At 43.3% G+C, this 14,148-nt stretch overlaps 1 protein-coding gene across 1 annotated transcript; it reads right to left on the bottom strand.

Moving 5' to 3' along the window:
• Positions 1–6,495: 6,495 nt before the first annotated feature.
• LOC126085055 (zinc finger and SCAN domain-containing protein 4-like) lies at positions 6,496–8,457 on the bottom strand. Its single transcript, XM_049900003.1, is given in 4 exon segments — positions 6,496–6,806; positions 6,809–7,231; positions 7,326–7,485; positions 8,062–8,457. Coding segments are annotated over 4 exon segments (1,290 nt in total).
• Positions 8,458–14,148: the final 5,691 nt, after the last annotated feature.

Raw genomic sequence — 14,148 nt, 5'->3', positions numbered from 1 at the left:
TATTGGCAGGATTTCCCTTCATCACTGTCCTTCAGGGAGGTCCCAGAGAGGTGCTATAGTGTTGCCGCTATCCACTTTTGAGTGGTGCCTGCATATCGTGCAGAACCACCTGTAAACCAGGCACAAGTTTTCTCTACTTCAGTCAACTGATCATAAGGAACTCCCCATGAGGCCATAGGTGCACACTGGGAGATGGAAGGTAATGTGACAGGAAAGGAGATCATGGGCGTTTGGGTCACTTCGTGCAACTTACTTGTGCCTTCAGGTCCAGCTCAGGCCTGATCTTGTACATACTACTTTCATTTAATGATGGAGTGCTGCTGTGCACAACCTACTTTATGACTCTGTGAGTCAGACAACACCCAGTTCATGATGGCAGCTCAGGCCACATGGTGACTTGGCATTCTATGGTTAGGCATTCAGTCTCTACTAAGGCCCAGTAACAAGCCAAAAGCTGTTTCTCTGAAGGAGTGTAGTTATCTACAGAGGATGGCAGGGCTTTCCTCCAAAATCCTAAGAATCTGCACTGTGATTCATCAATGGGGGCCTGCCAGACACTCCAAACATCATCTCTATATGTCATGGACACTTCAAGCACCATTGGATCAGCTGGTTCATATGTCCCAAGTGGCAGAGTGGCTTGCACAGCAGCCTGAACCTGTTGCAGAGCCTTCTCCTGTTCTGGGCACCACTCAAAACTACCAGCTTTCAGGACCATTTGATAAATAGGCCAGAGTAGCACACCCAAATGAGCAATATGCTGCCTCCAAAACACAAAGACACCCACTAGGCATTGTGCCTTCTTTTTAGTTATGGGAGCAGCCAGATGCAATAACTTTTCCTTCACTTTAAAAGGAATATTTTGACATGTCTCACACCACTGGACCCCTAGAAGTTTCACTGAAGGGGATGGTGCCTGAATTTTTGTGGGATTAATTTCCCACCCTCTAGCATGCAAATGTTTTACCAATAAGTCCAGAGTCATTGACACTTCTTCCTTACTAGCTCCAATCAGCATGTCCTCAAAGTAATGGACCAGTGTGATGTCATGTGGAAGGGAAAGGCCCCTGAAAACTAAATTATGACACAGGGCTGGAGAGTTGATGTAACCGAGATAGGCAACTGAAGGTATATTGGTGGCCTTGCCAGATAAAGACAAACTGCTTCTGATGGTCCTTCAAAACAGTTATGGAGAAAAAGACATTAGCCAGATCAATAGCTGCATACCAGGTACCAGGAGATGTATTAGTTTGCTCAAGCAATGAGACTACATCTGGAACAGCAGCTGCAATTGGAGTCATCACCTGTTTAATTTTTCAATAATTCACTGTCATTCTTCAAGATCCATCTGTTTTTCCCACCGGCCAAACAGGTGAGTTGAATGGGGATATGGTGGGAATCATCAGCCCTGCATCCTTCAAGTCCTTGATGGTGGTAGTCATTTCTGCAATCCCTCCAGGAATGTGGTATTGCTTTTCATTTACTATTTTCCTAGGTAGGGGCAATTCTAATGGCTTCCACTTGGCTTTTCCTACCATAATAGCCTTTACTCCATTTGTCAGGGATCCAATGTGAGGGTTCTGCCAGTTGCTGAGTATATCTACTCCAATTATGCATTCTGGAGCTGGGAAAATCAGTACAGGATGAGTTGGGGACACACTGGACCTACTGTGTGACTGACATGAGCTAAGACTCCATTAATAAACTGACCTCCATTTGCCCCCACTCCGGTGGGCCACAGTGACATTTTGGGTCTCCTGGAATTAGTGTCAGCTCAGTGCCAGTATCCAGTAATCCCTGAGAAGTCTGATTATTTCCTTTTCCCCAGTGAACAGCCACTCTTGTAGAAGTGAGTAGATCTCTTTGGGGAAGGCTTTAAAAAAGATTAACAGTATAAGTTTTTGATAGTGTATTGGAGTCATTCCTTAAGGGGACCTGGCCTTCCCTTCAGTCAAGGGGTTGTGGCTCTGTAAACTCGCTCATGTCTGGGAGTTCATTGAGGGGCGGTGACTCTCTCTTCTGGTGGCTTGAGTTAGACTGTTAGACTGTTAGGCGAACTGCTGTTCACTTGACCTGGAATTCATCTGCTTGTACAGATCAAGTAAATATTTAGTAGATTTCCTATCTATCTCACTCCGAGGGACACCATGACTAAGTAGCCAATACTATAAGTCCATATGAGTCAGACTATTCTGATTACTGCTTTGACTCTGCTGACCATTATGGTAACCATTCCCACCTTCTCTTTGTCAATTGAGTGGTGCCACTTGGCCCCTCCAATCAGCCCCATTGTAGTTAAGTGTCTTAATTCAGCTACGGCAGTTCCTACTGTCAAATCTGACTTACGTAAAATAGCAATCACAGCAGTCTTCAAGGATACTAGGGCTGCCTTCATAAATTTGTTCCTCACTGTTGTGGTAACAGGTGTGTCCTCTGGGGACTCCATGTGTGGGTCTGTAGGTCTAAACTGATAAATCCACTCTAGTATGCCAATTTCCCTAAGCCTTTGGATAGCTTCTTCTACAATATACCAAGGCAGGTCTGGAACTTTAACTTGATTTAGTGTAGGCCACCACACAATCCATGCTTCAGCAACCTAACCAAACAAACTATTAGATCCTTTCCTAACTTCTCAAGCTGAAACATTGAATGAAGAATCTGTGCTTAGTGAGCCCATATCAATAAACCCAGACTGATCCATCTTTATGTTCTTTGTACCATTATCCCACACTCTTAATAGCCATTCCCACACATATTCCCCAGGGTTCTCTTTGTACATATTTTACGTGTTGTACTCTTTTGGACTGTATCGTACCTCCTCCTGGGTTACACTTTGTACTTCACCTTTTGGGGCTCACTGAGACTGAAGTCTAGTTATAGATCTATAAGCCAAAATCGGTGGAGAAAAGTTTTGAAAACATTCCAGATTGTCTTGTAAAGCATCTGCCTCAGGCAATGTCCCAGACAATGACTCGGGCAAAGGTGCTTTAGATGCAGCTAGGTTAATCTCATTAGATGGGAATGGAGGTGCTAACGTTTCTTCTGGCAGGAGTGATTCTATGGGACTTTGTGGCCCACTGTCTCCAGCTTACTGATTATCTACCCATACGTCCCATCCTAGGTTTCAGGATCCCAATTCTTCCCAATCAATGCCCTCAGTTTAACTGCAGACCCCGCTAGAGGTTTGCAGTTGGGTTGGAGTTGTAATTCAGCCATTCTAACAATAAGACTCTGGGTTTCACTCTCAGCAACATCAGCTCTGTTACTACAAGAAATAAGGCTTTATTTCAAGGCACGAGTGGAAAGTTTGAGGTCGCTTGTGCAGCACTTGAGCTTTGACTCTGAAGCCCTGAGCTCATCTCTTAACCAGTTAGTCTAGTGAAAGTAGGACCAACCAACCACCTTTCTTGTACTTCTCATAATGACAAAATTGTAGAAAGGTATCCAGAGCCTCGTCTTTCATCAATACCTAATCTATTGGTGGTGATATGTAGCATATTTGAATTGCCACCTCACACCATGAGTTAGCAGTGCCCTTTTTACTACTGGAACCAGAGTCATCAACATCTTTAAGATTAACTGGACCTGAGAGCCAATTTAGAAAATTCATCCTTACAATTTTGTTTCTCTAGAACCATTCTCGGAACCAACTGTCTTAGGCTGGGTTCTCTGGAGAAGCAAAACCAGTAAAGCGTAACTATGTATGTAGAGACAAAGACAGATATTTATATCAAGGAAATGGCTCATGTGGTTTTTACAGGCTGGGTAACTTCCCAAGTCCGTCGGGCAGGAAAGAGATTCTCCTGATTCACACAGCTGCAGGGGCTGGCAAACCTAAGGTTGGCAGGCTGGAGAGCAGGGCTGTAGCAGGCTGTGAAGATCTACAAATCTCACGATCGCAGGCAAGCTGCTAGCTTAAGTCCCAAGTCAGAGGAACAGGAGCCAGCTGCAGGATCTAGAACAAGCAAAAGTCCTGGCAAAACAAGCAGGAAGGAAGTAGGCAGAGCAGGACGGAGAGATAAAAGCTGAGGGGGTGGTGAGCTGCCACGGGCCCCACCTCTGCAGGTACCACTCAGCAGATTCCATCATGGGGGTGATCACGTATCAAATTTCAACAGGGAGGTGATCCAACATTATACAACTGCCAAAACACTGAGAATCATGGCCCAGCCAAGTTGTCACACAATCTTAACCATCACAAGTAGCAACGATTACAAGAAAAATAATTCAAAATGTAGAATCATGGTTTTAGCAGTTTTTAGCCAATCTGTGAAAAGGTGAAGCTTCCAATGATTTTAACCATTTGATGATGTTAATGTATGTTCATATATTCTGATGATTCTGTAACATTTCTTGTACTCAGGCAGATATGATGACACTGGTAGCAGGCTTGTCCATTTTCCACTTTTGCCTCTTTGAGCCATAAAGCGCCAAATAAAACTTTTCTTTTTGTTTTATTGTGACTTTGTGGTGTTTTTACCCTAGGACATGTACAAGGAAGTTTCCTGGGGGAAAGCTATGTATTGCTGTTATCTGGTGCTAGGTATTGACAGGACCCTCATGTTGCATATTTGTAATCTGATTAGTTGTATGGCACCATGCAGGTCTCTGTTTGGTGCAAACTATTTGCTTTCAGCTACTAACAGACAGGTTAGCAGTTGGAACTCACCCCCTGTAGCACAGATGAAGAAAGGCTTGGCCAGCTGCTTCCATAAAGATTACAGCCAAGGCTATCTTAAGGAGCTCATTTGTACTCTGACACACACGGAGCACCAACAGTGTCTGACAGGCTGTCATAGTGTCCGGGAGACCTGTGATGCAGGAATTTAACCTACAATACAGGGATTTAAGCTGCAATATCCAAGCATATTGCCTCTGAAGAGGGTGGGGAGAGAAAGACCTTTATTTACGCTTTTATCCTACCCGCTGACCCACATTAAACTGTACGAGGGTCTGGGTATTAAAGTCAGCCCAGTCATAATACTGAGTGTTGAAAAAGCCATGGGAATTCAGGACTTTTATGTTGCTAATGGTGCGTGGAAACCCTGGTGGCATAGTGGTTAGGTGCTACAGCTGCTAACCAAGAGTTTAGCAGTTCAAATCCGCCAGGCGCTCTTCGGAAACTCTATGGGGCAGTTCTACTCTGTTTTATAGGGTCGCTATGAGTCGGAATTGACTCAATGGCAGTGGGTTTGGTTTTTTTGCTTAATGGTGTTGTAATAAGTAAAAGCACTTTGGAAAAGTGTGTCCCCACTTCACGAATGTCTTTCCAAAGAAAATCTCTCCTTCATACATACAAGGAGGCACGTACAAGTATGTTCACAACAGCAAACATCCAGAGGCAACCAAGAAAAGAGGATGAATAAACGGGCTTTTCCACATAATGGAACATTTTTTTGGCCAGATAGGAGTCCCTGGTTGGTACAAACAGTTAAAGCGGGAACAGTTGGAGGTTGGAGTCTGTCCTTGGAAGGCTTGACAATCTACTTCCAAAAATTGGCCAGTGGAAATCCTATGGAGCATAGTTCTATTCTGATACACAAGGGGTCACCATGAATCAGAGTGGATTCCAGGGCAACTGTTTTTTTTTTTTTTTTTTTAATTGCAACCAGATAATCTGCTTTAGTGTTGCAGTGGGGGGAATCAGAGAAGTGTTGCAATTTACACTGTACAACAGCCCTCCTTCCACCACTTGGGCCCGTTCTCCATGGCACAGTCTAGGTTACCAATGGGATTGAACCTCAATTTTCCTAGCTGAAACCAGCTCAGTGATGCGTCCCAAATAACCTACCAGCATGTGTGCCTTTGCTCCAGCTCTGCACTGAACCTCTTCTTTTTCTCCAAACTACCCTTTCAAACCAGTTAGCCACCCTTGTCCCCCTTCATCTTTGGATGAAATTAATTAAAAAAAAACATGGCTTTTCTGACATCTAAAATTGCATTCTGACATTTCAGTCACCAATTACATAATCATCTTCAGGTTCAGTTTGGCTATTAATATGAATTTACAAAACCATAATATCATTATAAGGGTCCCCCTTTTATTAACTCAGGCCTGCTGCCGAGGTTCCATCTCTGCTCTTCACTTTTTAAGGCTTCCTGTGTTTGCACTAAAGTCAAAGGATGTGGCAGGAGGACAGGGGAGCTAGCATGGAAAGCCCTACTTGGCCACTGCGAGCCAGTGTTTGTCTCCTCCGTGGTGGTAGTGGTGGAGGGTTGGGACTTGTTGCCTTCTCATGTGGGGCACATTCCTTCATGTATTCAATGGATATTTTTTGGTCATTTGGAATGTGTCAGCCACTTTTCTAGGCACTTGGGATGCATCCAAGGAAATTACGTGACGTGTTCTAAGTCCGTAATACCATCGGGGGGGGGAATATATATATATATATATATATATATATATATATATATATATATATATATATATATATATATATATATATATATATATATATATATATATATATATATATATAATGGTGGGGCAGTAGGTTAGGAAGCTTCTGTTGTGTTAGGAGCCATTTTGAGATTAACCTTCTGGTGAGTCTTCACATGGCGGTGGTACGTGGATGACTGACGGTAGCTTTTCCTGCAAATGGAACACACATAGGGCTTCTCTCCCGTGTGAATTCTCTCGTGAGCCTGCAGATTGCTTCTGTGACTGAAGGACTTGTCACACATGCTGCAAGGGAAGGGTTTCTCTCTCCTGTGAATCATCTGGTGCACGCGCAGGTCTGACATCTGGAAGAAGCCTTTGTGGCACTCAGCATAAACGAATGGCCTCTTGTTCCTGTGTCTTCTCGGTGGGCTTCTAACTGAGAGAAATATTTGAAGATCTTGGGACAGTCCTCACATCTGTATGGTTTTGGGGTTTCATGAAATCTTTCTTGGTATCTCCTACCTGGAGATTTTTCCTCCTTGCTCTGGAGGGCAGGGGCAGACTCAGGGGTGGTTGGGTCTGGTCTGGATATAAATCCTTGTTCCAACTCCACAGGGACATCTTGATGAAAGGGTCCTCCCAAGGCCTTTTCCTGGGACCCGGAGATGCCTAGCCCTGCTCTTCTGGAGCTTTCTGGGTTGTCCCAACAAGCATGTGCCTCCTCAGGTTTGGGACAATTCTCTTCCTGGATAATTTGTAGAGAAAGTACTTGATTGCCTCCACTAGTGATACTATTATTTACTTGTGTAGTTTTCAAAGAAAGTTTGCTGCTGTCTTCTTTATCTTCACCTCCTGTAAAAATAAAATAAAACTTCATGAATTTGCATCCCAGAATTACCCACACAGAACATTCCCCTGGTATACAGAGATTCCCCTTACTTACCTGTTTGCATGGGAGGATCTTGGGGTGTCTGGAAGGGGGTCTCCATGTTTTCTCCTATTGGGGTCCCTGCTGACAACTGTTTTGTGAGATGAACAATGATGTCTTTTAAGGGCATATTCTCAGAACAGAGGGCTTCCTGTCCCTGCATGCAGATGTGGACCTGTAAACAAACCTTGGTCAATGTCCTATGGATGTCTATTGTGTGACAGAGGCTGTTGTGGGAAATGTTCTTGTCAGTTCTCTGCAGGATCCCTCTACTGGGGGTGCCCACACCTCCCTGTCTTCCTCTTATCATTAATGGTGTAAAATTTCATGATAATTGTCTCTTTGGTATGTCTTCCTGATTAATAAAAATGACAAGAAGGCTCCCTAAGGGAAAAACTAATTCTTGTCAAGGCATTTCTTCCTCATCCTTGTGGTCTCTGGGCTAATATCAATCTCCCAGAGAGCTCCCCTACCACCTCTGGAGCTAAAATTAAATAATTAGATCAACCAACCAAGCAGTAGGTTTGGCTCCTATATGTCCCTCAGAATAAACACAAACACCTTCTGTTTTGTTCTCACTAACTTAGGAGGAGGAGGAGATGCTCCTTGGTGAGGAGGAGTGGTGGGAGGGTATGACCTGGCTAATAACTGTTTCTACAGTAAGCCTTCTTTCTCTGCTTCCAGGCAACTCTGCCTTCCCGTACCTATTCCTCACTCCCCTCTGCCCTGAGGTCAGAACCCCTGTACTCACATAGGCAGGTGGCTCCATGAAATCATCAGTCAGGTCTTCCGGGAACTTCTGCAGGTTTCTGCCACTAGAATCCCATTTTTCTTTCAAATTGGACCTATTTCTGCACTGTTCATTCATCATAAACTGCTCCAGGACCAATTGGGAAATCATTTCCTCCTTGCTGTATTTCTCTGGCTGCAGCCACAAGTGAAATAACTTCTGCAGTCTTTGCAGTTCCTGCTTTGCATACGAGTTATTGCTGTACTGATATATATTGAGTGGAGTGCCCTGGAGCCCAGAGATCCTCTCTGGCTTCTGGACATCAGGTCCTTGTGTAGGTTCAAACTCTCGATTTTCTAACCTGGGAGCATTCCTGGATGGTTCACATCGAAAGGGTGTTCTGAGATCTAAAGCCATGATTGGCAAGATTTCTCAGGTTCAATTTGGAGGACTCAGCTTCTGCTGGCTTGTAAGACTGAGGACGTGGCAACAACTGGTGGATGCTTAAAGGCTGCAAGGTAGGAATAGAAGAGATATATAATTAGTGACATCACTGACATAATTAAAACCAACCAAACAAAAATTTCTAGCCCAGATAGCTTCATGGGTAAATTTCAGACATTTAAGAAAGAGCTCTACTCTTACACGAAATGTCTCAGAGCACAGAAAAAGAGGGAAAACTCCCAATTTTAGTCAGTGAAGTCAGCATCTGCCATTTCACACCTCTTGTCAGCTTCACTGGAGCCCTGATATCACACTGGTTAAGAGCTCAGCTGCCAGCCAAAGATCAGTAGTTTGAATCTACTAGTCACTACTTGGAAACACTAAGGGGCAGTTCTACTCTGCCATATACTGTCGTTATGAATCAGAATTGAACTGACAGAAATGGGTTTTGTTAGCCTCGCTTGGCTGATCAGATTATCCTCGCCATTCCAGTAAATAAAGGAGTCAAAGATGAATCCAGAAAAACGCCATGGGAGAAAACAGAACACAGTCTTGCCTTTTCCTAATCCATTTATCACAAGGCTTCCCGAGAGCCTTCTAAAACGCTAATCTGCTCAGTTACACCTTACTTTACTCTCAATAGTGACCCTCACCATGGTGCAGTGACTAAGTGCTCCACTGCTAACAGAAGGTGAGTGCTTCCAACCCACCAGCTGCTCTGAGGGAGAAAGATGTGTCTGTCTGCTCCCATAAAGATTACAGCCTAGGAAACCCTGTGGTACATTTCTACTATGTCCTATAAAACAAACCAAACCCATTGCTGTCGAGTCAATTCTGACTCATAGTGACCCTATAGGACAGAGTAGAACTGCCCCATAGGGTTTCCAAGGAGCAGCTGCTGGATTTGAACTGCCAAGCTTTTGGTTAGCAGCTGTAGCTCTTAACCACTAGGCCACCAGGGTTTCCACTATATAAATTGGAATTGACTCCACTGCAATGAGTTTTTACATGCTGGTATTTCTCCCTATGAACTCGTAATCTTTATGGGAGCAATTGCAGCATCTTTCTCCAGACCAGTGGTTGGTGAGTTCGCACTGCCCACCTGTTGGTTAGCAGTCGAGTAGTTAATTGTTACACCACCAGGGCTCATTCATGTATAAGACGTTGAACCTCAAAGCCTGACTACCTGGGATCTAATCAGGAGCTGGCGTCCAGAGGCTTCGTGATCCCAGGCAAGTTACATGTCAGGTCCCCATCTGTATCTATGGGACTCTAATGGCATCCTCCTCCCAGAGTTGTTGCTCTAACAGCTAAATGACTTAATAAACGTAAAGCATGCACAGCAGTTGCCAGCACATGCTAAGTGCTCAGAAGAGGTCCAGTCAATAGCTTATGTTGTTCTTGCTGTTGTTAGTTGCCGTCGAATGAATTCTGATTCGTGGCAACCAAATGTGTGCAGAGTAAAATTGCTCCGTAGGGTTTTCAAGGCTTTGATCATTCAGAAGGAGATCACCAGGCCAGTTTCCCGAGGCACCTCTGTGTAGGTTCGAACTGCCAAGCTTTCAGCTAGCAGAAAGTGCTAATAGTTTTCACCACCCAGGGACTCCTTAAGTAGCTTATATTCACCCTTTACATCTCAATGCCAATAAAGTTTTTCTGGAGGAAATTGCTTTCATTCAAGCCAGGTCTTTACAGAGTCCACAACATCTAGCGCCTTTGGGCCAGAGCAGTTGTCACCATAGAGAGCCCCCATGCCCCAGAGAGCCCCATATCTTTGTACCTAGGAATTCTCTTCACATACAAAATCCAAAAACCGATTGCAGTGGAATCGATTCCACCTCATCCACATATGTAGGCCTGTATACACACGCACACCTACAAAACTGGAAATTTTCCTTTCTTTCTTGGAAACTCACCTTCTTCTTGGATGAACCTTCAAACTTTGTCTTCCTGGGCTGAATGCTGAACTCTATGACTGGCTTTCTGCGGCAGGTACATCTGATATGCCTTCCTGAAGTTCCTCTCTTTTATAGGGTGTGGGTGAGATTCAGTAATGAGGTTAAATTGATGTAATAAAGATGTGATTGGATAAAACTCATCTCTTGATTGAACTACTGATGCAATCTTCTCCAGAAGCAAAACTCTGTAACTCCTTGATTCCAATGCCATATTATATATCTCTGGGTCTGAGGTTCTAGGTCATAATCAAACATTGATATTCCTGCAGTGGAATGTAACAACATTCACAAATTATCACTGTTGTTAGTTGCTGTCATAGATTGACTCGTGTCCCCCCAAAATATTTCAGCTTAGCTGGGCCATGAGTCCCAGTATTCTGTGATTGTCCACCATTTTATGTGATTTCTCTATGTGTTGTAAATTCTATCACTATGATGAAATGCTCGCTCATCTATGCCAAGAAATATGGAAGACAGCTTCCTGGACAACTGACTGGAAGAGATCCATATTTATGCCTATTCCCAAGAAAAGTGATCCAAACGAATGTGGAAATTATAGAACAATATCATTAATATCACACACAAGCAAAATTTTGCTGAAGATCATTCAAAAACGGCTGCAGCAGTATATCGACAGGGAACTGCCAGAAATTCAGGCCGATTTCAGAAGAGGACGTGGAACCGGGATATCATTGCTGATGTCAGATGGATCCTGGCTGAGAGCGGAGAATACCAGAAGGATGTTTACCTGTGTTTTATTGACTATGCAAAGGCATTCGACTATGTGGATCATAACAAATTATGGATAACATTGTGAAGAATGGGAATTCCAGAACACTTAACTGTGCTCTTGAGGAGCCTTTACTTAGATCAAGAGGAAGTTGTTTGGACAGAACAAGGGGATACTGATTGGTTTAAAGTCAGGAAAGGTGTGCATCAGGGTTGTATTCTTTCACCATACCTATTTAATCTGTATGCTGAACATACAATCGAGAAGCTGGACTATATGAAGAAGAATGTGGCATCGGGACTGGAGAAAGACTCATTAACAACCTGCGTTATGCAGATGACACAACCTTGCTTGCTGAAAGTGAAGAGGACTTGAAGCACTTATTAATGAAGATCAAAAACCACAGCCTTCAGTATGGATTGCACCTCAACACAAAGAAAACAAAAATCTTCACATCTGGACCAATGAGCAACATCATGATAAATGGAGAAAAGATTGAAGTTGTCAAGGATTTCATTTTACTTGGATCCACATTCAACAGCCATGGAAGCAGCAGTCAATAAATCAAAAGACGCACTGCATTGGGTAAATCTGCTGCAAAGGACCTCTTCAAAGTGTTGAAATGCAAAGATGTCACCTTGAAGACTAAGGTATGCCTGACCCAAGCCATAGTCTTTTCAATCACATTGTATGCATGTGAAAGCTGGACAATGAATAAGGAAGACCGAAGAAGAATTGAGGCCTTTGAATTGTGGTGTTGGTGAAGAATATTGAATATACCATGGACTGCCAAAGAACGAACAAATCTGTCTTAGAAGAAGTACAACCAGAATGCTCCGTAGAAGCAAGGATGGCGAGACTGCGTCTTACATACTTTGGACATGTTGTCAGGAGGGATCGGTCCCTGGAGAAGGACAGCATGCTTGGCAAAGTACAGGGTCAGCGGAAAAGAGGAAGACCCTCAACAAGGTGGATTGACACAGTGGCTGCAACGATGAGCTCAAGTACAACAACGATTGTAAAGATGGCTCAGGACCGGGCAGTGTTTCGTTCTGTTGTGCCTACGGTCGCTATGAGTCGGAACTGACTCAACAGCACCTAACAACAACAACATGATGAAATGAGATGGTTTTAAGTGGCAGTTATATTGATGAGATATACAAGATTAGATTGTGTCTTGAGCCAATCTTTTATAGATATAAAAGAGAGGAGCCACCAGAGAGACTGGGGGACCTCATACCGCCAAGAAAGCAGCGCCGGGAGCAGAGCACATCCTTTGGACCTGAAATTCCTGCACTGAGATGCTCCCAGACCAAGGGAGGACTGACGATAAAGACCTTCCTCCAGAGCGGACAGAGAAAGCCTTCCCCTGGACCTGGTGCCCTAAATTTGGTCTTCTAACCTACTGGACCGTGAAAGAATAAACTTCTGTTTGTTAAAGCCATCTACGTGTTGTATTTCTGTTATAGTAGAACCAGAAGACTAAGACAGTTGCCATCGAGTGGATTCTGATTCATGGTGACCCTGTAAGTGCAGAGTAGAACTGGGCATCACAGGGTTTTCAAGGCTGTGAACTTTTGGAATCAGATCGCCAGGTCTATCTTCTGAAGCACCTGTGGGTGTGTTTGAATCTCCAATCTTTTGGCTAGCAGTCCAGTGCTCCACTATTTGTGCCACCCAGGGACTCCTCCCAAACATCTAAATGACCCTTATTACAGACACTGTAAGATGGGTTTGTCAGAGTTCGATAATTTCCACATTCTGTTAGATTACCTGTCTTTGGAATAGACATAAATATGGATCTCTTCCAGTCAGCTGACCAGGTAGCTGTCTTCCAAATTTCTTGGCATAGATGAATGAGCACTTCCAGTGCTGCATTTGTTGGTTGAAATCTCTCAGTTGGTATTCCATCAATTCCTGGAGCCTTGTTTTTCACCAATGCCTTCAGTGCAGCTTGGACTTTTTCCTTCAGTACCATCAGTTCCTGGTCATATGCTACCTCCTGAAATGGTTGAACCTCAACCAGTTCTTTTTGGTATAGTGACTCTGTGTATTCCTTCCATCTTCTTTTAATGCTTCCTGAATCATTTAATATTTTCCCCGTACAATTCTTTAATATTGCAACTCAAGGCTTGAATTTTTTCTTCAGTTTTTTCAGCTTGAGAAATACCAATCAAGTTCTTCCCTTTTGGTTTTCTAACTCTGGGTCTTTGCATTTTCATGATAATACTTTACTTTGTCTTCTCGAGCCGCTGTTTGATATCTCCTGTTCAGCTATTTCACTTCATCGTTTTTCCATTTGCTTTAGCTACTCGACTTTCAAGAGCAAGTTTCAGAGTCTCTTCTAACATCCGTTTTGGTCTTTTCATTCTTTCCTGTCTTTTTAATGGCTCTTTGCTTTCTGCATATATGATATTCTTGATGTCTTTCCACAACTCATCTGGTCTTCGGTCATTAGTGTTCAATGCTCATATCTATTCTTGAGATGGTCTCTAAATTCAGGTGGTATATAATCAAGATAATACTTTGACTTTCGTGGTCTTGTTCTAATTTTTTTCAGCTCAAACTTGAACTTGCATATGAGCAATTGATGGTCTGTTCTGTAGTTGGCCCCTGGCCTTGTTCTGACTGATGATACCGAGCTTTTCCATCATCTCTTTCCACAGATAAAGTCGATTTGATTCCTGTGTATTCCATCTGACCTGGTCCACGTGTATAGTGGATGTTTATGTTGTTGAAAATAGGTATTTGCAATAAAGAAGTTGTTGTTCTTGCAAAATTCTATCATGCGATCTCTGGGATCATTTCTATCACCAAGGCCGTATTTTCTAACTACTGATCCTTCTTCTTTGTTTCTAGCTTTTGCATTCCAATCACCGGTAATTATCAATGCATCCTGATTGCATGTTTGATCCATTTCAGACTGCAGAAGATAGTAATAATCTTCAATTTCTTCATCTTTAGGCTTCGTAGCTG

Source organism: Elephas maximus, chromosome 11 (assembly GCF_024166365.1).
Source record: "Elephas maximus indicus isolate mEleMax1 chromosome 11, mEleMax1 primary haplotype, whole genome shotgun sequence".
Lineage (NCBI taxonomy): Eukaryota > Metazoa > Chordata > Mammalia > Proboscidea > Elephantidae > Elephas > Elephas maximus.
Note: the sequence above shows the minus strand (reverse complement) of the source record. Positions and strands in the feature narration are given on the sequence as shown.